The 25606-nt window shown below is 39.9% G+C and overlaps 1 protein-coding gene and 1 long non-coding RNA gene across 21 annotated transcripts; both read right to left on the minus strand.

Annotated features, from left to right (window-relative positions):
* Positions 1–1344: 1344 nt before the first annotated feature.
* Positions 1345–14935, minus strand: LOC148873439 (uncharacterized). Of its 20 annotated transcripts, none has more exons than XR_016095556.1 (22): positions 14717–14934; positions 13561–14532; positions 13019–13444; positions 12850–12937; positions 12439–12662; positions 12250–12329; positions 11670–11894; positions 11482–11560; positions 11314–11394; positions 10903–11142; positions 10724–10803; positions 10557–10642; positions 6429–6557; positions 6275–6351; positions 6093–6189; positions 5866–5959; positions 5717–5780; positions 5461–5637; positions 3111–4773; positions 2373–2538; positions 2020–2238; positions 1345–1928 (listed from the first exon to the last, which is right to left on the minus strand). It is a non-coding gene; the product is annotated as an uncharacterized LOC148873439 (long non-coding RNA). The 20 variants fall into 20 exon arrangements; XR_016095544.1 differs by having other exon boundaries at positions 2339–2538; XR_016095514.1 differs by having other exon boundaries at positions 2020–2538; positions 11670–11729; positions 11821–11894; positions 14717–14933.
* Positions 14936–15532: 597 nt separating this feature from the next.
* On the minus strand, positions 15533–17205 carry LOC148873440 (uncharacterized). The gene is made up of 5 exons (XM_088985791.1): positions 16716–17205; positions 16526–16580; positions 16253–16312; positions 16064–16143; positions 15533–15709 (listed from the first exon to the last, which is right to left on the minus strand). The coding sequence occupies exons 1-5, from the start codon at positions 16931–16933 to the stop codon at positions 15688–15690; spliced, it is 435 nt and encodes a 144-aa protein (XP_088841917.1). The 5' UTR covers positions 16934–17205; the 3' UTR covers positions 15533–15687.
* Between the last annotated feature and the right edge of the window lie 8401 nt (positions 17206–25606).

Genomic DNA, 25606 nt, shown 5'->3' on the forward strand with positions numbered 1-25606 from the left:
CAATTTTGAGATTTTACTTTTTATTTATTTACCCTCCACTCGGAAACCAATTTACCCAAGTGTCGCAAGGATATCATTTACTCAGGGAACTGATACCCAGGAAAATAAAACTTTGTGTGGGTTCCACATAAATTTAAAATTTGAACACAGGTAAATTGGTCAATGGGATTCACAGTCCCATTGACCAAACTTTCCCCCCTCCACTTTACAAAAAACGAAAATGGCTTTAGAAATACTGTCACATGCAAATGCACGTACATGTTTACTAGTTAATAAAAAAACCGAAAACAATGAAAATTAGAGAGAGAGAGAGATAGAGAGAGCTAATAAGTAAGAACAAGGTGGTTACGTTTGGGATCATGGTTCAAAGTATTGATGTGTATATTTTTTCAAACCCATGGATATAAAAAAAAAACAACTTGTGACCAATCAACAGTATCATAAACATGTTGACCAATAGGATGGTATTTATCAAAATTAAGGGGTGATTGGTCAAAGCTTTTCTGGTACATGTCTTTCCAGCATCATAAATCTTCCCTAATTTAAACATTAGAATTCCTTACTAATGCATTTATTTTTGAAATACTTAACAAAAATAAGAAAAAGCAAATGAGTACCAATACTATTTGAAAACTTGCAATATGCATATTTTGCATACCACAAATAAATTCACATATTACATGTATCAATGCTTTGAAACAAGATTTCACACACATATATATATATATATATAGAAAACCTATCAATTTATCAAATAAATTGATACTTTAAAACTTGCTTTGGACCACGATTGAGATAGATAGGAAATGGCTAGTCAGAAGAGTACTAGCAATAGTTGGGGATTTGCCAAATTGTTCCTCTAAATTAAAAATATCCGATTTGAAGAATTTACAGTGCATTGGACCACGTGCTTTCAGACTAGGTGCATTCAAATTTCAACAAATTGCCCACCTGAGCCCGCCCAAATTGCATTTGCACCCCTAGATATATAATATATTAATATATAATTATACAATTCCAAATGGATGACAACTGCTCTAATTATCCTTTATAGGCATGGAATGCGCCGTTCCAATGTTTTTAATTTTATAATATTACTAATAGGGAATGGCCAAGTCATAAGCTATGCATTAGTATAAGACTTATTGGAATAATAAAGTATATTTATTTACTTTAATGCATTAACTGAAAAGCACAAAATGATTCATAAGAGATCTCTATTAGGAAAAGTGTTTTCTAATATATATGCAAATAATAAGGAGATTCCCATGCACTCTTACTTTTAGTTTGTCTTACTGCCGTACAAAAAAGACTAAATTTTCTGACTAGCACCATTTCATAATTTCCACAAGAAAAATAAGCATAATTATCTGCATTCTGCAATTCTGAATAATTCTGTTCGTATTATTACATCCTGTCCACTAAGCTGGCCACTGTTTATTCAAAATTTGCCATAATATCAAACAGTAACAAGTTTTATTTTATCATACAAAGGTCCAAATATATAAACGTGTCTTGAACACTAACAAATAACCATGCCCACCAAGTACAATCAGAATTTTTTAATAGTAATAAAAACTGAAAATAAAAACAAATCTCAAACAAGAAGATCAACCCACCGATTTTCTTTCAGGTTCCAAGACACTGTTTAATCTTTCAAGCACACTATCATCAGCCAAAGATATCTTATCCACAAGAAGTAGATCCCCATCCTTCATTGTTCGTACAGCAAGAGGTCCATCCTGCCACATAAATATGGTCTGCCACTTCTGGGATAGCTCAACTAGGTCTAGTTTAACTTGCTCAAGGCTATCAAGATCCTGCTCAGTGACGTCAGAGTGTGAAACCACACCTTGTCTATAACTATCTATAATTCTTGTCAGCCAATCAAGAGTTGAAGAAGCTTGGACAATGTCTGTAGATATCATCTGCATTGAGAGAAATGCATAAGCATACATAAAGCATCAAGCAAGTAAAAGAACCTCATTCAAGGAAATATTGACATGGACAGGATAATACATGCATTGTCGCCAGGAGAGTGGAGAAAAGCCTTTGACAGTATCAGTTTTTCAACCAAATATTTGAACTCTCCTGTTAATCTTGACCTACCTCGTACAGGATAAAACCCCTGAACTTTTTATGATGGTTAACTTGTAGATTATCATATTCTAACAGCAATAAGCAATCAGAAGTTTCAAAACAGAAACCACTAAAATGCAATCCCTCATTAAAGAAAATCTGTAAAAGAAAGAAACAAACCCCAAGAAAATCAGATGTCTCCGCGTACTGATGGCAATTCAAAATATGCAATTTTAACTTTAAAATAATGCTAAGTAACTGGCAAGCAGTTGTCTTCCCACCACCAGTCTCACCAACAAGAAGGACAGGCTCATGCAACTTGAAGCAACACTCAACAAGAAAATATAACCTCCACATGAAGTAGGTTCAGCTTACAAGTTCACAAAATCATACTTTCCAAGACTCTGACACTTCTGATCATTCACTGAAGTTTAAAACAGAAAGACTATCAGCTGGTTCCTGAATTATAAAAGGTTAAACAGTTAGCGAAGTTTATACACAAATATAAAATTCCCATCAGCTTCATAAAAGGAAAAAAAATGACCAAAAAAGGAATTCAAGTAGCACATTGACTTCCAGATAATTAACAAAGATTCATATTTTCTATGATGATTCACACTACTTGTTCATGAAATGTATCCAATTACCACCTAGGAATCATTTCTATCTCAATTATTCCTGACTCCTAAAGAGAGAGGACAAATGAAACCACAGAAGAAAAAACCTCTGAACTGATGATATCCCTATAACCAATCATCTAAACTCCAACAGAAGCAGTCAACATTCAACTGAACAAACATGTCCGAAGCTACATGAACAAACTGTACTTCCTTGGATTAAGATAACAAGATCAGAACTGCCAAGTTACAGGATTATGAACGACATACTTTCCTACTCCATGCTCAAATAAACAATCAAAAAACAAAAATCCATCTAAAAACACAAAAATAAAGTATAACTGCACAACAGGCAATTCCACTTTCTGTTGTCAAGACAATAATGAGCACAAGAGAGGGAGGGAGGGAACAAACCTGCCGGTACAAGTTGTCTGTGGCAGGTTTTACCCCAAGATGTCTCTCCAAGATCTCCTGGACAACTTTATTCTCATTTTCATCTCGCAACCCTTCAGACAAAAGAAAATAACCATCTTTGGCCAGATCTTAATATGAGTTACCAAAGGTATGAAAACAATCAGCCCATTGAAACAGATCCCTTGGAGTTATGAAACCATGCTTTCCAGCAAAAACTTTGCTACTCTGGCGATGCAACTGCAAGTTCTTCATAATTTCAACCATTTTTTCGCATAACCTTCGGGAATTTTGCACCTCCTCTCTAGTATTGTGCTCAATTCATCTTCAGGAATCTCATCAACATGTATTTCAACAAAATGGTTGCGAAATGCTCAAGAAAGCATCTTACGCCCACCATAAAATGTTGGTGGGTTTTGGGTGGCAAAAAGCATAAAATCTGGATGAGCAATCACTGTTTCCTGCAGTTCAGGAACAAAAAGCTCTCTGTTGTCATCTAATAACCGGTTTAATGCTTCCAGAACATCCAAAGGTGCAAGGTTAAGCTCATCTAGAACAATCCAGTATCCATTTCGAACAGCCTCAACCAATACACCTTTCTTGAAACACAAGCTTCCCATGAGCATCAGTAATAATTAGAGCCCAAGTATTCTTGCAGATCAGTATGCTCATGGTTATTTATATGAACAAATTCATGACCAGTTATTGCAGCAAGATACTGAACAAGGCTTGTCTTTCCACTAGAAGTTGGACCCTGTAAAAGAACGGGATTTTTTTAATGAAAATAGCACGTGCAAAGTTCCTTAAATGCTCTTTGACACTTTTTGTCAGGACATAATTCTCCAAGAAAGCATCATCACTCAATTTCCCCTTATCCAAGAAGTAAACAATCAAAGGGAACATTTGGAGGCATATTTCCACCTTACAAATATGATGGTATCATACTGTTCATAAACTTGAAACAAGGACTATCCAGTGCACAGTATAGAGACCTTAAACTGAACTGGGGCTTCTGATTAGCCTCTCTTCAGGTTCCTTCTTGGCTTCTTTGTAAAAACACACAATTTTATTTACCAATTCTCTATTGGGACTGCTGTAATCCATAAATTGTTTCACAAATGGAGTCAAATATTCTTCATCTAACACATCATTAACAAAATACTATGTAAACCTGCTTCTCAACGAATATGGCAAGTTCCTCTTTCCAGCTTCAGTAGCAGGATTCATAAAAGCAAATATACGAAAATCAGGATGTCAACGAATATAATCAACATCTCCCCTTTCAGCTAAACAAATTAAACTATCGTCTCCTTCCAAAACCCCTGTAATTCTCTGTAGCATCTCAGGAGGAGCCAAATTTATTTCGTCAAGTAATACCCAATTACCATTTTTAATTGCTGTCACAAATGCTCTTTCCACAAACAAAAAGACCATAGCTGAAGAGCCAATCTCTCTACGTGCTGTCTCAAGTTTCATGGAAAAACGCTCCCAAGCTTGGATGAGTTCTTCACTCAGGTCGCTTTCACTTTGTACCAGATAGAGATCTACCAACCTCACAAACTTGCTTCCTGGAAAAACCAAGGCCTTTCTGACATCCATTTAAAACCATTTTCCAGTTCCTATCAGACACATGTTTTCTCAGACAAACAAGAAAATCCCCATTGTCCTGCATACAAGCATAGAAGAGTACTGTCATATTTTGCCTCTTTATCAACAAGAAAAGAAGCTATAAAGAAAAAAAAATGCAATCAAGGTTATTATCATCCAATCATAGTGGAGGAATGGCGAAACAGGATTCATGTTGACCAATCCCATATAGTTGGCGTAAGGCTTGGATCATGATGATCATCATCCAATCATAGTGGAGGAAAGTTGCAATTATCAAACAAATTATCCAAAAAAAAAGTTGCAATTATCAAATACCAAGTCCATGATGGAAAAAATCGGGACACATATGATATCACCAGTCACAACAAGATAATGTTTATAGCTAACCAACTGATAAAAGATTGTAATAACAACAATAAGAAGACAAAACTACAATTTCAGGATAGATGATCCCTAGTACAGTTGGCTCCTACCTTCCACATTATAGCAAATTGAAGTACAGGGACAAGCAGAAATTCAGAAAAGGAGATTGAGTTTGGGGATGGGAATAGATAAGCAAATTATAAACAGGTATTCATATAAATCTTGGATCTGTAGGCTTAAAGCCACCCAATAAGTCTGAAATGTCACTTTGTTGGCTTAAGTTCTGCAAGATAAGCAAATTAGCATTCAATTTCTAGTCCACATGATAAGAGTCCCGTACACAAAAGAACCATCATAATGACAAACTGCCTAGACTGAATACCAAGACTGTAAGTGATTAACCAAGCCTCACTGCAAGATTCTGTACAAGAGTTGTTTTTCCAGTAACAGTTTCACCAACCAAAAGAACTGGCTCATTGCACTTAACAGAACATGCTATCCTCTCAAGAACATGTAGTGAACTACAGATATCCACAAAAGGTTTCTTTTAGTGATGTAACTGCAGAAAACACATCAAGGAAAGTCAACCAATGTCAGAAAGTAAGCAACAAATAATATAAAACAGAGTAAGTGCTTACATGTAATGCAGCCTTCAGTGCATTTGTGGGTAACCCTTCCAACTCATAAATCTGATTGCAAATCCTGCAGGAAAAAAAAAATTCAGATTTTTGTACTTGATGCTCATAGCACAAACGTATCAGACACAATGATTAGAAAAGACAGACACCTGAACTATGGGCTTATTAAGAGGATATAATGTTTCTGCTTCTGACATCGGTACTCCCCACATCTTTGCTATTTGTCTCATTATTAACAGTCGACTTTCAGAAGAAATTGAAGAAGATGCAAAAATAAATACAAACCCACAGTTTATTAAGTAACCAGTAGAAACAAGTAGATAGTCATCCATCACATTATCACAAGAAGGAATAAAAAGTGGAAATCAAATACAACCTCTTGACAAATGCTTTTACTTTCATAAGCTGATAAGCTAAGCCCCATAAAGTTAAAACCTTGACCTGTGATTCTTTTGCACCATTTCAGCAGATCCCTGTAAATATATAACAAAACATGAAAAATAATGACATCTGTTGGGGTCTTATTATGCACAGAGTTGCTAGAGAGGCACTATCTACCCTAAAGAGAACCTGCTTAAAACCAACACATCCTCCAGGCTGGTAAGATGGAGAAGAATTGACCTTTCCAAATGTCTCTGACACAACAGAAATCAATTTTGTAAGGATTATATTAGTCTTGAAAGCACCGGCATATAAGAACAGCAGAGAATACCTATAAGTTTCTCAGCAATAGTCTCCAAATTTGGATACCATGCATTCACTATATCAAACAGATCTTCACGGTTTGACAGTCCAATCATCACTCTTATCAAAAGGACACCAAAGGAGATATTGCCTGTTACTAAAAAGTACTGTTTGGTCAATAAACAAAAAACTAATGTACTAAGTGTTAACTAGCAACCATTGCTTTAATCTATCATCATAAGTTGAGCAAACTACAAACATTCAGACCCAAATAAAAGAATTGTAACAAACATGGACTTAAAATATTTGACTCTCATTTCTAAGGATAGTGGCTCTGTGTTATCATAGAAGTTAAAACAACAGACTTAATAGTTCCAGATAGTCTTGCATTTTTCAAAAATGTATATACTACCAAATATTTTAAAAAGTAGGTTTATTGTCAAATTACAGGCTAAAAGTATAGCTGTCAATTGTAATCAGGTGTTATCAGGTCAGACCCAATAGTCCCAATTAATAATTACATAGGTTCTGGGTTTGTTACCACAGACACATATGGAGCCTGGTTTCAAACTGGTTCTGCACATTTACAATACTAAGTCAGGTCAAGCCTGACCAAAACCAAACCCAACCCCATTGACAGAGCACAAAGTCATATCCATTTGTCCAGGCAAAGGACACTAATAAGACTGCTAGTGGAGAATTTTCTAATTCCACAGCACTTATGTTGCTTTCACAAAATAGAAAACTGGAATAAAGCTACTCAGAGTAATGAAACTGATTAAGTGTTTTGTGTTTACTGTAAGAAACCAAAATAGGTTATAGTTGTTAAAATCCTGTCTCTAACAAATGTTTTGTTACCAGGGATTTGTCCTTTTTGAGTCTCGCCTTTCTATGCTACTTCCATCTTTCTTCAGGAGGAGATTTTACACTAAGAGAGCGGAGTGCTTATTTATACCTATTCTAGTACCTATGTCCAACAACTCACTTTCTACTAGTTTGCTTCCTACTTACGGCTCTGACTCTAGCTCTAATATGCAGCGAAAAGATTTGCAGGTGCACGGTTGTCACCAGAAAGTAGTCCCCAAAATTGATCTATGACAACCATCAAATACCTTGATCCAAAGTGACTCAGGTGCTTCCCTTGCTGCTCCAACACCTCCTTCTAATCATGTTATTCCTTTTGATATCTACTTACCTGTGTTTGGTCCGACAGAAAATAGGAGAGAAATAAAAAGTTTAAATTTCCTTAAGAAATTTCCCGTGGAACATTATTGTGAAGTATAAAGCTAATGAATCCATAGAGAGATACAAAGCAAGGTTGATTGCGAAGGGGTATAAATAGACCTATGAGATTTACTATCAAGACATGCTCACACTAGTGACATAAATAAACTCAATCCAGATTCTGCTTCCTCTAGCTTCTTCTTATTATTTTTCCTCTAGCAACTACATGTCAAAAATGCATTATTGAATGGAGCTATCCCAAAAGTCCCAAAACAGGCCTATGTATAGTTACCTCCAGGAGTTGAACTAGTTGAACAAGGATTACAAGAAAAAAGTGTGCATGCTAAAGAAGTCAATATATGGGCTGAAGCAATTGTTGGTAAAGAAGGGTGATGACTCCTAAACAATCATGATTAGAACAATGACGGAATTTTGGTTACATGGAAACATCCTACTAAGATAGACAACTTAAGGGAAGCCCTGGCTTCTAAATTTGAAATTAAGGATCTAGGCATAGTTGTCAAGAGTCAAGACATCACATTGCCTATCCTGAACACCTTGATTTTCTTTCTTGAGTATATAAATTTTTACCAAAAACAATAAGGACAAAATACAACGCTGGATGAAGAAATATCATTGAGGCAAGAAGAACCCAAAGAGAACCCAACTTAAGCACCCTCACCACTCACTACCCTGCCACCTACCAAAAAGTAAGATGTAGAAGTATAAGCATCACCCAACAAAACCCCCTCCCACCTTTATCCTTGTGTCCAACTGATCAGTCACACGACTCACACCACCTTGCACATTCAAACACCTCTTAACACCACTGACCACCCCCCAATAAGACTTCACAACCCTCCATTAATAACCAAATCCCTTTTTAAACCTCTCCAAATCCAAACCTGTATTACTTTTTTTCTTCTTTCTCCCTTTCTCTTATAGCTCCAAGAAAGTTGTCCTTGAAGAGTCTTCACCTCCTACAAAGTACAAACACAGTCTCCTACTCATGTCTACTGCTTTCACAATTACCCTATTGAACAACGAGTGCGGTTTTGAAAGGTCCTTACCTTGAAGTACAGGTCTGAAGGGAGAAGAAAAAGGGATACCAACCTTGCTGCAGCACAATCGCTCTCATCGTTCGTGTTCTTGAAGGGGCTGTCAATGCTTCAGGTCTAATCAACTGGCCCGAATAGACCCAACCATTTATAAAGGATCTGGTTCCATGATTATGTTTGTTAGAGTGCCGAATAAGGGTAGTTTAGTCAACTTGTCCTTGTTAAGTTGTATGCTTATGTGGCAGTTATATAAGAGACACTCTGCCCCACACTTAAGTAAGGGCAGTTTAGTCTTTGTACAAGTAATTAGAGACTAATTACTATTAAGGGGTCGACTGATAGGGTTAACCCATCAGATTCGACAGTCCCTTCATTTTCCTTCTTCTTCTTCTTCTTCTTCTTCTTCTTCTTCTTCCTCTTGCTGGTTCGGGTTACTGTAGCAGCAGTCGAAACATGGTATCAGAGCAAGGTTCCTGACCTACTTCAGTTCATGAACATCTCAGCAGTGTTCGTGACCTCTCTTTCTTTGTTTCTGGGTTGTCAATGGAGAAAACTGGTTCGTCCTAGGTCTGAAACATCTCAGCTCGTCTCTCTCTGCTGCGCATAACCTTCTTCATTAAGAAAATGACTTCAGCAGTGAATGGTTGGTTGAAATTCTCAAAAGAAGGTCGGTTACTTCTTCTCCTTGTGCTGCTGGTATTTCTGGGTAGAAAACCTTCAAGAACCTGCGAGTACTGATCAGAACCTAGAGAACTAGGTTTATTGTTGCCCTAGTTCTTGGAGAAAATCCCAAGAACAGACTGTGTTTACAGTAGCTGAATGGTGTAAGGGCTGCTGTAAGTGGCCGAATTGTGCAAAGTGTAATGCAGTGACCTAGCTGAGTTCTTTGTGGTTATGTAGTGCCCTCTTAAAGGTGTTAAACAGGTCTGTACCGGGTGTAACAGATATGACTATGTGGTGGTGCTTGTGATGCACAATCTTTGTTGAGTGGTTGTAAGAGGGTTTGCATGTGATTAGTAAGTGTTGAATTGATGTTTATGTGGTTCGTGGTGTTGTGAAATCAGTAGTGGTGTGAACAAGAACAAGGCTTGTGTACCTATTATTGTGCTTAGGGACTTCTATAGGTTCTGGAGCATCAAACTCCTAATAACAACACTCAGTTGGTAGCTGGGAATTTAGGTTAGAAGCAACAGTGAAAGAGTATCATGGCAGCAATGGGAGATGGGTATAATGATCAGAAACCAAGTGTGGTAGTTCCCTCTGACTATCTAAGTGTACAGATGACCTCAATTAAACTGAATGGTGAGAACTATGTTCCATGGGCCAAATCAGTGGAAGTTTTCCTCAAGGCAAAGAGGAAAGTGAAGCATGTAAAAGAAGATAAACCACCGGCTGACTCTCCAGGGTTTGATGATTGGGAACAAAAGGATGCTCAAATCATGATCTGGCTATGGAATAGTATGGAACCAAAAATTAGTGCCAACTTCATGTTCCTAGATACAGCTAAGGATATATGGGAACATGCTAAGAAGCTATAATCTGGACAAGATAATACTACAAGGGTATATCAACTTTATCAGGAATACTTTAATTTGCAACAAGGAAACAAAACCTTAGAAGAGTACTATGCCTGCATGAAGAAATCGCAAAAATGAACTCAATGTCTACCATCCCCTCACTCCAGATGTTAAAGTTCAGCAACAACAAAGGGAACAACAAGATGTTACAAGATTTTTAGTGGGGTTGAAATCGGAGTATGAACCAGTTAGAGCCCAAATATTAGGGAGCTTGATGAGAAATAGTCAGTCACTTATCTGAAGGAATTAAAAGCAAATGGAAGTCCATTGAGCAAGGAATGTGTCCTATATACTTACATTGTTATCGGAAACCAGAAACAATAGTATGGTGCAATAGTCAGAAAGCCCTCCCCAAAAGTAGCAACGCCTCGAGCAATCCAAAACTACACATATAAACAGAGCAAATTAGTAAGCCATACACCCAAAAGAGGACACAGAATGAAGTGGAGAGTTGAGAAGCTTACACCGAAGATTGGACCAGCTTCCTTATAGTAAAGCTGTGAGATCTTGCACAGCTTGCCTGCAAATCGAGCATTCTTCGTGCCTTCCCAGAGGAACCAAGGATATTACTCCAGAACCAGCAAACTAATATTTCAAAAGTGTTAAAATATAGGAATGCTGACATTCTACAACAATCACATACCTGTGCCGCTTCCGAATCCGTATCACTTCCGAGTCTCCTTTTCGCGCCCACGCCATTCGCCAGTCAAGAATATCTAATCAGAAATAGGTGGAGAAGAAAAGGTTTAAGAGTGTATATAGAAGAAATGGGTTGGAGTGGCTCATTCTGGACTCGAGCGTATGCAAGGCCGTGGCTGGTAGCTACAACAATTCGAATGCTTGAATCAGCTCAGCGGACGAAATTTCCTGAAAGCGGCAAAGCCTGAATATGCCAGCCAAGAGGAGTATTAAAAAATTAAGAAATATTGCATGCACAACTACCGGAACAGAGCAATTAGTAACCCTCACACCCACAAGAAACATCCAGTCACTTATCCTACGGAATTAAAGAATAAAAGAAGTCAGTTAAGCAAGGAATGTTTCGTATACTTACATTGATATCGAAAACCAGAATCAATGGTAAGGCGCAGAAGTCGGCAAGCCCATCCCCAAAATTTGCAATGCCCCGAGCAATCTAAAATTGTGCATACAACCCAAGCAAATTAGGAACCAAAACAACCACAAGAGAACACCGAATGAACTGGAGATTTGAGAAATTTACATCGAAGAGTTGAGCGGTTTCTTATAGTATTGCCGCGAGAGGTGGCGAATCTTGCCCGCAAGTCGAGCATTCTTCGTGCCTGCAACCATAAGAACCAAGGATATTATTGTCACCTCCACAAACGGCAAACATTTTCTTCTATAAATTTTAAAATTTAGGGATGCACACATTCGACAACAACCACATACCTATGCCGCTTCCGAATTCGTATCACAATCGAGTTTCCTTTCCGCGCACACGCCATTCACCTGTCGAGAAATTCTAATCAGAAACAGGTGGAGATATAAAAAGTCTAAGAGAAAATAAAGAAAAAATGGGTTAAAGTTGCTCATTTTGGACTCCAGCGTAAGAGAGGCTTTGGTTGATCACTGCTACAATTCGAACGCTTGAATCAGCTCCGCCGATAAAATCTCCTAAAAGTGGCAATGCATAAAGGTGTCAGTCATGAGGATTATTAATAAATTAAGAAAAGTTACAAGCAAAAACAACGGCAATTGAGCAATTAGTAACCCACACACCCACAACAACATCCAGTCATTTATCCTACGGAATTAAAAGGAAACGGAACTGAATAAAGCACGGGATGTTTCCTATACTTTCATTGATATTGAAAACCGGGGACAATGGTAAAGCGTAGGAGCCGGCAAGCCGATCGCCAAAAGTAGCAAAGCCTCGATCAATCTAAAACTACGCATATAAACAAAGAAAAAGAGTAACCCACACACACAAACGAGAACACCAGATGAAGTTGAGAATTGAGAAGCTTACACCAAAGAGTTGATCGGCTTCGTTATAGTATTGACGCGAGAGGTTGCGCATCTTGCCCGCAAGTCGAGCATTCTTCGTGCCTACACCCATAAGAACCAAGGATATTATGGTCACCTCCACAACTGGCAAGCCATATATTCCAAAAATGTTCAAATTTAGGGATGCGGACATTCTACAACAAACGCATACCCGTGCTGTTTTCGAATCTGTTTCACTTCCGAGCCATCTTTCCGCGCTCACGCCATTCACCTGCCAAAAATATCTAGTTATAAATAGGTGGAGAAGAAAAAGTTTACGAGTGTATAGAAAAGAAATGGGTTAAAGTGGCTCATTCTGGACTCCAGCGTATGCGAGGCTGTGGTGGTTCATTGCTACAATTCGAACGCTTGAATCGGCTCCGCAGATGCAATCTCCTGGAAGTGGCAATGCATGAACATGTCGGTGATGAGGATTATTAACAAATTCAGAAAAGTTACAAGCACAACAATGGTAATAGAGCAATTAGTAACCCACACACCCACAAAAAACATCCATCAAGTTATCCTACGGAGTTTAAAGAAAACGGAACTGAATTAAGCAGGGGATGTTTCCTATACTTACATTGATATCGAAAACCGGGAACAATGATAAGACACAGGAGTTAGTAAGCCGATCGCCAAAAAGTAGCAACGCCTCAAGAAATCAAAAACTACGGATATAACCAATCAAATTTAGTAACCCATACATCCAAACAAGAACACCAAATGAAGCTGAGAATTAAGAAGCTTACACCGAGGAGTTGATTGGCTTCCTTATAGTTTTTCCGCGAGAGGTTGTGTATCTTGCCCGTGAGTTGGGCATTCTTCGTGCTTGCACCCATAAGACGCAAGGATATTATAGCCACTGCCACGACCGACAAACCTTGTCTTCCAAAAATGATATAATTTAGGTATACAGACATTGTACGAAAAACACATACCTGTGCAGCTTCCGCATCCGTATCACTTCCGAGTCTCCTTTGCACTCATGCCCTTCACCTGTCAAGAATATCTAATCAGAAACAGGTGGACAAGGAATAGTTTAGAAGTGAATATAGAAAAAATGGTTAGAGTGTTTTATTTTGGACTCCAGCGTATGCAAGGCCTCGGCGGACTACTGCTCCAATTCGTACGCTTAAATCAGCTCCAAAGACGCAATCTCATGGGAGTGGCAATGCCTGTAGAAGCCAAGGGGAGTATTAGAAAATTGAAAAAATTACAAGCACAAAAACGGCAATAAAGCAACATAAGCCCTTATAAAAAGTTTAAACAGATACAAGCGATGTTGTCTTACATTATCGCAGCCATTCTGATACGGCAGTTGACAACGCGAACCCATTAGAACATTCCTGCAAGGACAAGGCAGAAATTGCATTAGCAGAATCTATTAATTCGTGCGAATCCAAAATCAACTTCGCAGGACAACATCATATGCTTCAATAACAAAGGTACGAACAACGAGTGCGGTATTGAAAGGTCCTTACCTCGAAGTACAGGTCCGAAGGGAGAAGAAAAAGGGATACCAACCTTGCTGCAGCATAATCGCTCTCATCGTTCGTGTTCTTGAAGGGGTTGTCAACACTTCGGGTCCACCCGACTAGCCCGAGTAGACCCAACCATTTATAAAGGATCCGGTTCCATGATTATGTTGAAATAAATAAATGGGTCGGTTCCGGATCTCGCCCCTCCTGAATCGATTCATGCCCAAAACCGATTATTTTGTTAGCCTTATATGTTATTTCCTTCCTTTTCCTTATAATTTTTCTCTTATCATAGGTTTAAAGTGTCAAATCTGATAGATAGATAAATACAAGTGTTTAACGTTTTAACATATAAGTAACTTAGTATTTTTCTATCAATTTTATTAACGATATTTAAATAAGAAAAGTGGTCTTTTTTAGCTTAAATGGTTCGGTTTTAAACCTATGTTATTGTTTCAACCTAAATTTTAAGTTAAAATGGACGGTTTTGGGTCTAAGATTTTGTCCCAATTAATGATCTGTTCGGGAGTGCTTCTACCTAGACCGGACCTGGATCCCACCCGTTGACAACCCTCTTGAATGGTGGCCAATTTTCGATCGAGCCCCCACTCAAAGCTTGATGAGAAATAGTCAGTCACTTATCTGAAGGAATTAAAAGAAAATGGAAGTCCATTGAGCAAGTGATGTGTCTTATATACTTACATTGTTATCGGAAACCGAAAACAATAGTATGGCGCAATAGTCGGAAATCCCTCCCAAAAAGTAACGCCTCGAGCAATCCAAAACTACACATATAACCAGAGCAAATTAGTAAGTCATACACCCAAAAGAGCTTGCACAGCTTGCCTTCAAATCGAGCATTCTCCATTCCTGCCCAGAGGAACTAAGGATATTACTCCACAACTGGCAAAGTTATATTCCAAAAGTGTTAAAACATAGGAATACGGACATTCAACAACAATCACATACCTGTCCCGCTTTCGAATCCATATCACTTTTGAGTCTCCTTTCCATGCCCACGCCATTCACCTGTCAAAAATATCTAATCAGAAATAGGTGGAGAAGAAAAGGTTTAAGAGTGTATATAGATGAAAACGGTTAATGTGGCTCATTCTGGCCTCCAGCGCATGCGAGGCCGTGGCTGGTTGCTGCAACAATTCGAATGCTTGAATCAGCTCTGTAGACGCAATTTCCTGAAAGCGGCAATGCCTAAATAAGACAGCCAAGAGGATTATTAAAAAATTAAGAAATTTTATATGCACAACTACCAGAACAAAGCAATTAGTAACCCTCACACCCACAAGAAACATCCAGTCACTTATCCTACGGAGTTAAAGGATAAAAGAAGTCAATTAAGCACGGCATGTTTCCTATACTTTCATTGATATCAAAAACCGGGAACAAAGGTAAGGCACAGGAGCCGGCAAGCCGATCGCCAAAAGTAGCAAAGCCTAGAGCAAACTAAAACAACGCATATAACCAAAGCAAAATAGTAACCCACACACCCAAACGAGAGCACCGGATGAAGTTGAGAATTGAGAAGCTTACACCGAAGAGTTGATCGGCTTTGTTATAGTATTGCCGTGAGAGGATGCGCATCTTGCCCGCAAGTCGAGCATTCTTCGTGTCTGCACCCATAAGAACCAAGGATATAATTGTCACCTCCGCAACAGGCAAACATTTTATTCTGAAAATTTTAAAATTTAGGGATGCACACATTCGACTACAATCACATACCTGTGCCACTTCCGAATCAGTATCACTTTCGAGTCTCCTTTCCGCACACACGCCATTCACCTGTCAAGAAATTCTAATCAGAAACAGGTGGACAAATAAAATGTCTAAGAGAGAATAAAGAAGAAATGGGTTAAAGTAGATCATTATTGAATCCAGTGCAAGAGAGGCATTGGCTGATCACTGCTACAATTCGAACGCTTGAATCATCTCCGCCGATGCAATCTCCTGAAAGTGGCAATGCGTGAAGGTGTCAGTCATGAGGATTATTAATAAATTAAGAAAAGTTACAAGCAAAACAACAGCAACTGAGCAGTTAGTAACCCACACACCCACAACAACATCCAGTCATTTATCCTACAGAATTAAAAGGAAACGGAACTGAAGAAAGCACGGGATGTTTCCTATACTTTCATTGATATCGAAAACCGGGAACAAAGGTAAGGCGCAGGATCCGGCAAGCCGGTCGCCAAAAGTAGCAAAGCCTCGAGCAATCTAAAACTACGCATATAACCAAAGCAAAATAGTAACACACACAGACAAACGAGAACACCGGACGAAGTTAAGAATTGAGAAACTTACATCGAAGTGTTGATCGGCTTCGTTAGAGTATTGCTACCAGAGGTTGCGCATCTTGCCCGCAAGTCGAGCATTCTTCGTGCCTGCACCCAAAAGAACCAAGGATATTATGGTCACCTCCACAACTGGCAAGTCATATATTCCAAAAATGTTCAAATTTAGGGATGCGGACATTCTACAATGGACGCATACCCGTGCCACTTCCAAATCCGTTTCACTTCCGAGCCTTCTTTCTGCGCCCACGCCATTCACCTACCAAAAATATCTAATTAGAAATAGGTGGAGAAGAAAATATTTTCGAGTGTATACAGAAGAAATGGGTTAGAGTGGCTCATTCTAGACTCCGGCGTATGCGATGCCGTGGCTGTTCATTGTTACAATTTGAACGATACAAGCACAAAAACGACAATAAAGCAACATAAGCCCATATAAAAGTTTAAACAGATACAAGCGATGTTGACTTACACTATCGCAGCCATTCTGATACGGCAGTTGACAATGCGAACCCATTAGAACGTTCCTACAATGACACGGCAGAAATTGCATTAGCAGAATCTATTAATTCGTGCGAATACAAAATCAACGTCGTAGGACAACATCATATGCTTCAATAACAAAGGTACGAACAACGAGTGCGGTATTGAAAGGTCCTTACCTCGAAGTACAGGTCCGAAGGGAGAAGAAAAAGGGATACCAACCCTGCTGCAGCACAATCGCTCTCATCGTTCGTGTTCTTGAAGGGGCTGTCAACGCTTCGGGTCCACCCGACTGGCCCGAGTAGACCCAACCATTTATAAAGGATCCGGTTCCATGATTATGTTGAAATAAATGATTGGGTCGGTTTCGGTTCTCACCCCTCCCGAATCGATTCATTCCCAAAACCGATTATTTTGTTAGCCTCATATGTTATTTCCTTCCTTTTCTTATAATTTTTCTCTTATCATAAGTTTAAGGTGTCGAATCTGATAGATAGATAAATAAAGGTGTTTAACGTTTTAACATATAAGTAACTTACTATTTTTCTATCAATTTTATTAACGATATATGATTAAAGTTTAAATTTTAGTTCCCGATTTAAATAAGAAAAGTGGTCTTTTTAGCTTAAATAGTTTTGTTTCAAACCTATGTTATTGTTTCAACGTGTATTTTAGGTTAAAATGGACGGTATTGGGTCTAAGATTTTGTCCCAATTAATGATCTGTTCGGGAGTGCTTCTACCTAGAACGTACTCGGATCCCACCCGTTGACAGCCCTATCTTGAATGGCAGCCAATTTCCGGTCGAGCCACCACTCAAAGCTTGATGACAAATAGTCAGTCACTTATCTGAAGGAATTAAAAGAAAATGGAAGTCCATTGAGCAAGGGATGTGTCTTGTATACTTACATTGTTATCGGAAACCGGAAACAATAGTATGGAGCGATAGTCGGAAAGCCCTCCCCAAAAGTAGCAACGCCTCGAGCAATCCAAACCAACAAATATAACCGGAGCAAATTAGTAAGCCATACACCCAAAAGAGGACACAGAATGAAGCGGAGAGTTGAGAAGCTTACACCGAAGATTGCACCAGCTTCCTTATAGTAAAGCCGTGAGAGCTTCCACAGCTTGCCTGCAAATCGAGCATTCTCCGTTCCTGCCCAGAGGAACCAAAGATATTACTCCACAACCGGCAAAGTTATATTCCAAAAGTGTTAAAATATAGGAATGCAGACATTCTACAACAATCACATGCCTGTGCCGCTTCCGAATCCGTATCACTTCCGAATCTCCTTTCCGTACCCACGCCATTCACCTGTCAAGAATATCTAATCAGAAACAGGTGGAGAAATAAAAAGTCTAAGAGTGAATAAAGAGGTTAAAGTTGCTCATTCTGGACTCCAGCGTAAGAGAGGCTTTGGCTGATCACTGCTGCAATTCGAACGTTTGAATCATCTCCGCCGATGCAATCTCCTGAAAGTGGCAATGTGTGAATGTGTCAGTCATGAGGATTATTAATAAATTAATTAAAGTTACAAGCAAAACAACAGCAATTGAGCAGTTAGTAACCCACACACCCACGACAACATCAAGTCATTTATCCCACGGAATTAAAAGGAAACGGAACTGAAGAAAGCTTGGGATGTTTCCTATACTTTCATTGATATCGAAAACCGGGAACGTAGCAAAGCCTCGAGCAATCTAAACTACGCATGTAACCAAAGCAAAATAGTAACCCACACACCCAAACGAGAACTCCGGATGAAGTTGAGAATTGAGAAGCTTACACCGAAGAGTTGATCGGCTTCGTTATAGTATTGCCGCGAGAGGTTGCGCATCTTGCCCGCAAGTCGAGCATTCTCCGTGCCTGCACCCATAAGAACCAAGGATATTATGGTCACCTCCACAACTGGCAAGCCATATATTCCAAAAATGTTCAAATTTAGGGATGCGGACATTCTACAACGAGCGCATACCCATGCCGCTTCCGAAACCGTTTCACTTCCGAGCCTTCTTTCTGCGCCCACGCCATTCACCTGCGAAAAATATCTAATTAGAAATAGGTGGAAAGAAAAAAGTTTACGAGTGTATACAGAAGAAATGGGTTAGAGTGGCCCATTCTGGACTCCAGCGTATGCGACGCCGTGGCTGTTCATTGTTACAATTCGAACGCTTGAATCGGCTCCGCGGATGCAATTTCCTGGAAGCGGCAATGCATGAAAATGTCGGTGATGAGGATTATTAACAAATTCTGAAAAATAACAAGCACAACAATGGTAATAGAGCAATTATTAACCCACACACCCACAAGAAACATCCATTCAGTTATCCTACGGAGTCAAAAGAAAACAAAACTGAATTAAGCACGGGAAGTTTCCTATACTTACATTGATATCGAAACCGGGAACAATGGTAAGGCACAGGAGCTAGTACGCCGATCGCCAAAAGTAGCAACGCCTCGAGAATTCAAAAACTACGCATATAACCAATCAAATTTAGTAACCCATACATCCAAACAAGAACACCAAATGAAGCTGAGAATTAAGAAGCTTACACCGAGGAGTTGATCAGCTTCCTTACAGTTTCTTCGCGAGAGGTTGCGTATCTTGCCCGTGAGTCGGGCATTCTTCGTGCCTGCTCCCATAAGACCCAAGGATATTATAGCCACTGCCACGACCGGCAAACCTTGTCTTCCGAAAATGATATAATTTAGGTATGCAGACATTGTACGAAAAACACATACCTGCGCAGCTTCCGCATCCGTATCCCTTCCGAGTCTCCTTTGCGCTCACGCCCTACACCTGTCAATAATATCAAATCAGAAACAGGTGGACAAGGAATAGTTTAGAAGTGAATATAGAAAAAATGGGTTAGAGTGGCTTATTTTGGACTCCAGCGTATGCAAAGCCTCGGCGGACTGCTACTCAAATTCGAACGCTTGAATCAGCTCCCACGACGCAGTCTCATTGGAGTGGCAATGCCTGTAGAAGCCAAGGGGAGTATTAGAAAATTGAAAAACGTTACAAGCACAAAAACGGCAATAAAGCAACATAAGCCCTTATAAAAAGTTTAAACAGATACAAGCGATGTTGGCTTACACTATCGCAACCATTATGACACGGCAGTTGACAATGCGAACCCATTAGAACGTTCCTGCAATGACACGGCAGAAATTGCATTAGCAGAATCTATTAATTCGTGCGAATCCAAAATCAACTTCGCAGGACAACATCATATGCTTCAATAACAAAGGTACGAACAACGAGTGCGGTATTGAAAGGTCCTTACCTCGAAGTACAGGTCCGAAGGGAGAAGAAAAAGGGATACCAACCCCGCTGCAGCACAATCGCTCTCATCGTTCGTGTTCTTGAAGGGGCTGTCAACGCTTCGGGTCCACCCGACTGGCCCGAGTAGACCCAACCATTTATAAAGGATCCGGTTCCATGATTATGTTGAAATAAATGATTGGGTCGGTTTCGGTTCTCGCCCCTCCCGAATCGATTCATTCCCAAAACCGATTATTTTGTTAGCCTCATATGTTATTTCCTTCCTTTTCTTATAATTTTTCTCTTATCATAAGTTTAAAGTGTCGAATCTGATAGATAGATAAATAAAGGTGTTTAACGTTTTAACATATAAGTAACTTACTATTTTTCTATCAATTTTATTAACGATATATGATTAAAGTTTAAATTTTAGTTCGCGATTTAAATAAGAAAAGTGGTCTTTTTAGCTTAAATGGTTTTGTTTCAAACCTATGTTATTGTTTCAACGTGTATTTTAGGTTAAAATGGACGGTTTTGGGTCTAAGATTTTGTCCCAATTAATGATCTGTTCGGGAGTGCTTCTACCTAGAACGTACTCGGATCCCACCCGTTGACAGCCCTATCTTGAATGGCAGCCAATTTCCGGTCGAGCCACCACTCAAAGCTTGATGACAAATAGTCAGTCACTTATCTGAAGGAATTAAAAGAAAATGGAAGTCCATTGAGCAAGGGATGTGTCTTGTATACTTACATTGTTATCGGAAACCGGAAACAATAGTATGGAGCGATAGTCGGAAAGCCCTCCCCAAAAGTAGCAACGCCTCGAGCAATCCAAACCAACAAATATAACCGGAGCAAATTAGTAAGCCATACACCCAAAAGAGGACACAGAATGAAGCGGAGAGTTGAGAAGCTTACACCGAAGATTGCACCAGCTTCCTTATAGTAAAGCCGTGAGAGCTTCCACAGCTTGCCTGCAAATCGAGCATTCTCCGTTCCTGCCCAGAGGAACCAAAGATATTACTCCACAACCGGCAAAGTTATATTCCAAAAGTGTTAAAATATAGGAATGCAGACATTCTACAACAATCACATGCCTGTGCCGCTTCCGAATCCGTATCACTTCCGAATCTCCTTTCCGTACCCACGCCATTCACCTGTCAAGAATATCTAATCAGAAACAGGCGGAGAAATAAAAAGTCTAAGAGTGAATAAAGAGGTTAAAGTTGCTCATTCTGGACTCCAGCGTAAGAGAGGATTTGGCTGATCACTGCTGCAATTCGAACGTTTGAATCATCTCCGCCGATGCAATCTCCTGAAAGTGGCAATGCGTGAATGTGTCAGTCATGAGGATTATTAATAAATTAATTAAAGTTACAAGCAAAACAACAGCAATTGAGCAGTTAGTAACCCACACACCCACGACAACATCAAGTCATTTATCCCACGGAATTAAAAGGAAACGGAACTGAAGAAAGCTTGGGATGTTTCCTATACTTTCATTGATATCGAAAACCGGGAACGTAGCAAAGCCTCGAGCAATCTAAACTACGCATGTAACCAAAGCAAAATAGTAACCCACACACCCAAACGAGAACTCCGGATGAAGTTGAGAATTGAGAAGCTTACACCGAAGAGTTGATCGGCTTCGTTATAGTATTGCCGCGAGAGGTTGCGCATCTTGCCCGCAAGTCGAGCATTCTCCGTGCCTGCACCCATAAGAACCAAGGATATTATGGTCACCTCCACAACTGGCAAGCCATATATTCCAAAAATGTTCAAATTTAGGGATGCGGACATTCTACAACGAGCGCATACCCATGCCGCTTCCGAAACCGTTTCACTTCCGAGCCTTCTTTCTGCGCCCACGCCATTCACCTGCGAAAAATATCTAATTAGAAATAGGTGGAAAGAAAAAAGTTTACGAGTGTATACAGAAGAAATGGGTTAGAGTGGCCCATTCTGGACTCCAGCGTATGCGACGCCGTGGCTGTTCATTGTTACAATTCGAACGCTTGAATCGGCTCCGCGGATGCAATTTCCTGGAAGCGGCAATGCATGAAAATGTCGGTGATGAGGATTATTAACAAATTCAGAAAAATAACAAGCACAACAATGGTAATAGAGCAATTATTAACCCACACACCCACAAGAAACATCCATTCAGTTATCCTACGGAGTCAAAAGAAAACAAAACTGAATTAAGCACGGGAAGTTTCCTATACTTACATTGATATCGAAACCGGGAACAATGGTAAGGCACAGGAGCTAGTACGCCGATCGCCAAAAGTAGCAACGCCTCGAGAATTCAAAAACTACGCATATAACCAATCAAATTTAGTAACCCATACATCCAAACAAGAACACCAAATGAAGCTGAGAATTAAGAAGCTTACACCGAGGAGTTGATCAGCTTCCTTACAGTTTCTTCGCGAGAGGTTGCGTATCTTGCCCGTGAGTCGGGCATTCTTCGTGCCTGCTCCCATAAGACCCAAGGATATTATAGCCACTGCCACGACCGGCAAACCTTGTCTTCCGAAAATGATATAATTTAGGTATGCAGACATTGTACGAAAAACACATACCTGCGCAGCTTCCGCATCCGTATCCCTTCCGAGTCTCCTTTGCGCTCACGCCCTACACCTGTCAATAATATCAAATCAGAAACAGGTGGACAAGGAATAGTTTAGAAGTGAATATAGAAAAAATGGGTTAGAGTGGCTTATTTTGGACTCCAGCGTATGCAAAGCCTCGGCGGACTGCTACTCAAATTCGAACGCTTGAATCAGCTCCCACGACGCAGTCTCATTGGAGTGGCAATGCCTGTAGAAGCCAAGGGGAGTATTAGAAAATTGAAAAACGTTACAAGCACAAAAACGGCAATAAAGCAACATAAGCCCTTATAAAAAGTTTAAACAGATACAAGCGATGTTGGCTTACACTATCGCAACCATTATGACACGGCAGTTGACAATGCGAACCCATTAGAACGTTCCTGCAATGACACGGCAGAAATTGCATTAGCAGAATCTATTAATTCGTGCGAATCCAAAATCAACTTCGCAGGACAACATCATATGCTTCAATAACAAAGGTACGAACAACGAGTGCGGTATTGAAAGGTCCTTACCTCGAAGTACAGGTCCGAAGGGAGAAGAAAAAGGGATACCAACCCCGCTGCAGCACAATCGCTCTCATCGTTCGTGTTCTTGAAGGGGCTGTCAACGCTTCGGGTCCACCCGACTGGCCCGAGTAGACCCAACCATTTATAAAGGATCCGGTTCCATGATTATGTTGAAATAAATGATTGGGTCGGTTTCGGTTCTCGCCCCTCCCGAATCGATTCATTCCCAAAACCGATTATTTTGTTAGCCTCATATGTTATTTCCTTCCTTTTCTTATAATTTTTCTCTTATCATAAGTTTAAAGTGTCGAATCTGATAGATAGATAAATAAAGGTGTTTAACGTTTTAACATATAAGTAACTTACTATTTTTCTATCAATTTTATTAACGATATATGATTAAAGTTTAAATTTTAGTTCGCGATTTAAATAAGAAAAGTGGTCTTTTTAGCTTAAATGGTTTTGTTTCAAACCTATGTTATTGTTTCAACGTGTATTTTAGGTTAAAATGGACGGTTTTGGGTCTAAGATTTTGTCCCAATTAATGATCTGTTCGGGAGTGCTTCTACCTAGAACGTACTCGGATCCCACCCGTTGACAGCCCTATCTTGAATGGCAGCCAATTTCCGGTCGAGCCACCACTCAAAGCTTGATGACAAATAGTCAGTCACTTATCTGAAGGAATTAAAAGAAAATGGAAGTCCATTGAGCAAGGGATGTGTCTTGTATACTTACATTGTTATCGGAAACCGGAAACAATAGTATGGAGCGATAGTCGGAAAGCCCTCCCCAAAAGTAGCAACGCCTCGAGCAATCCAAACCAACAAATATAACCGGAGCAAATTAGTAAGCCATACACCCAAAAGAGGACACAGAATGAAGCGGAGAGTTGAGAAGCTTACACCGAAGATTGCACCAGCTTCCTTATAGTAAAGCCGTGAGAGCTTCCACAGCTTGCCTGCAAATCGAGCATTCTCCGTTCCTGCCCAGAGGAACCAAAGATATTACTCCACAACCGGCAAAGTTATATTCCAAAAGTGTTAAAATATAGGAATGCAGACATTCTACAACAATCACATGCCTGTGCCGCTTCCGAATCCGTATCACTTCCGAATCTCCTTTCCGTACCCACGCCATTCACCTGTCAAGAATATCTAATCAGAAACAGGTGGAGAAATAAAAAGTCTAAGAGTGAATAAAGAGGTTAAAGTTGCTCATTCTGGACTCCAGCGTAAGAGAGGCTTTGGCTGATCACTGCTGCAATTCGAACGTTTGAATCATCTCCGCCGATGCAATCTCCTGAAAGTGGCAATGCGTGAATGTGTCAGTCATGAGGATTATTAATAAATTAATTAAAGTTACAAGCAAAACAACAGCAATTGAGCAGTTAGTAACCCACACACCCACGACAACATCAAGTCATTTATCCCACGGAATTAAAAGGAAACGGAACTGAAGAAAGCTTGGGATGTTTCCTATACTTTCATTGATATCGAAAACCGGGAACGTAGCAAAGCCTCGAGCAATCTAAACTACGCATGTAACCAAAGCAAAATAGTAACCCACAACACCCAAACGAGAACTCCGGATGAAGTTGAGAATTGAGAAGCTTACACCGAAGAGTTGATCGGCTTCGTTATAGTATTGCCGCGAGAGGTTGCGCATCTTGCCCGCAAGTCGAGCATTCTCCGTGCCTGCACCCATAAGAACCAAGGATATTATGGTCACCTCCACAACTGGCAAGCCATATATTCCAAAAATGTTCAAATTTAGGGATGCGGACATTCTACAACGAGCGCATACCCATGCCGCTTCCGAAACCGTTTCACTTCCGAGCCTTCTTTCTGCGCCCACGCCATTCACCTGCGAAAAATATCTAATTAGAAATAGGTGGAAAGAAAAAAGTTTACGAGTGTATACAGAAGAAATGGGTTAGAGTGGGCCATTCTGGACTCCAGCGTATGCGACGCCGTGGCTGTTCATTGTTACAATTCGAACGCTTGAATCGGCTCCGCGGATGCAATTTCCTGGAAGCGGCAATGCATGAAAATGTCGGTGATGAGGATTATTAACAAATTCAGAAAAATAACAAGCACAACAATGGTAATAGAGCAATTATTAACCCACACACCCACAAGAAACATCCATTCAGTTATCCTACGGAGTCAAAAGAAAACAAAACTGAATTAAGCACGGGAAGTTTCCTATACTTACATTGATATCGAAACCGGGAACAATGGTAAGGCACAGGAGCTAGTACGCCGATCGCCAAAAGTAGCAACGCCTCGAGAATTCAAAAACTACGCATATAACCAATCAAATTTAGTAACCCATACATCCAAACAAGAACACCAAATGAAGCTGAGAATTAAGAAGCTTACACCGAGGAGTTGATCAGCTTCCTTACAGTTTCTTCGCGAGAGGTTGCGTATCTTGCCCGTGAGTCGGGCATTCTTCGTGCCTGCTCCCATAAGACCCAAGGATATTATAGCCACTGCCACGACCGGCAAACCTTGTCTTCCGAAAATGATATAATTTAGGTATGCAGACATTGTACGAAAAACACATACCTGCGCAGCTTCCGCATCCGTATCCCTTCCGAGTCTCCTTTGCTCTCACGCCCTACACCTGTCAATAATATCAAATCAGAAACAGGTGGACAAGGAATAGTTTAGAAGTGA

The sequence above is a fragment of the Nelumbo lutea genome, chromosome 1 (genome assembly GCF_056320005.1).
Source record: "Nelumbo lutea isolate HS-2025 chromosome 1, American lotus-T2T, whole genome shotgun sequence".
In the NCBI taxonomy this organism is placed as follows: domain Eukaryota; kingdom Viridiplantae; phylum Streptophyta; class Magnoliopsida; order Proteales; family Nelumbonaceae; genus Nelumbo; species Nelumbo lutea.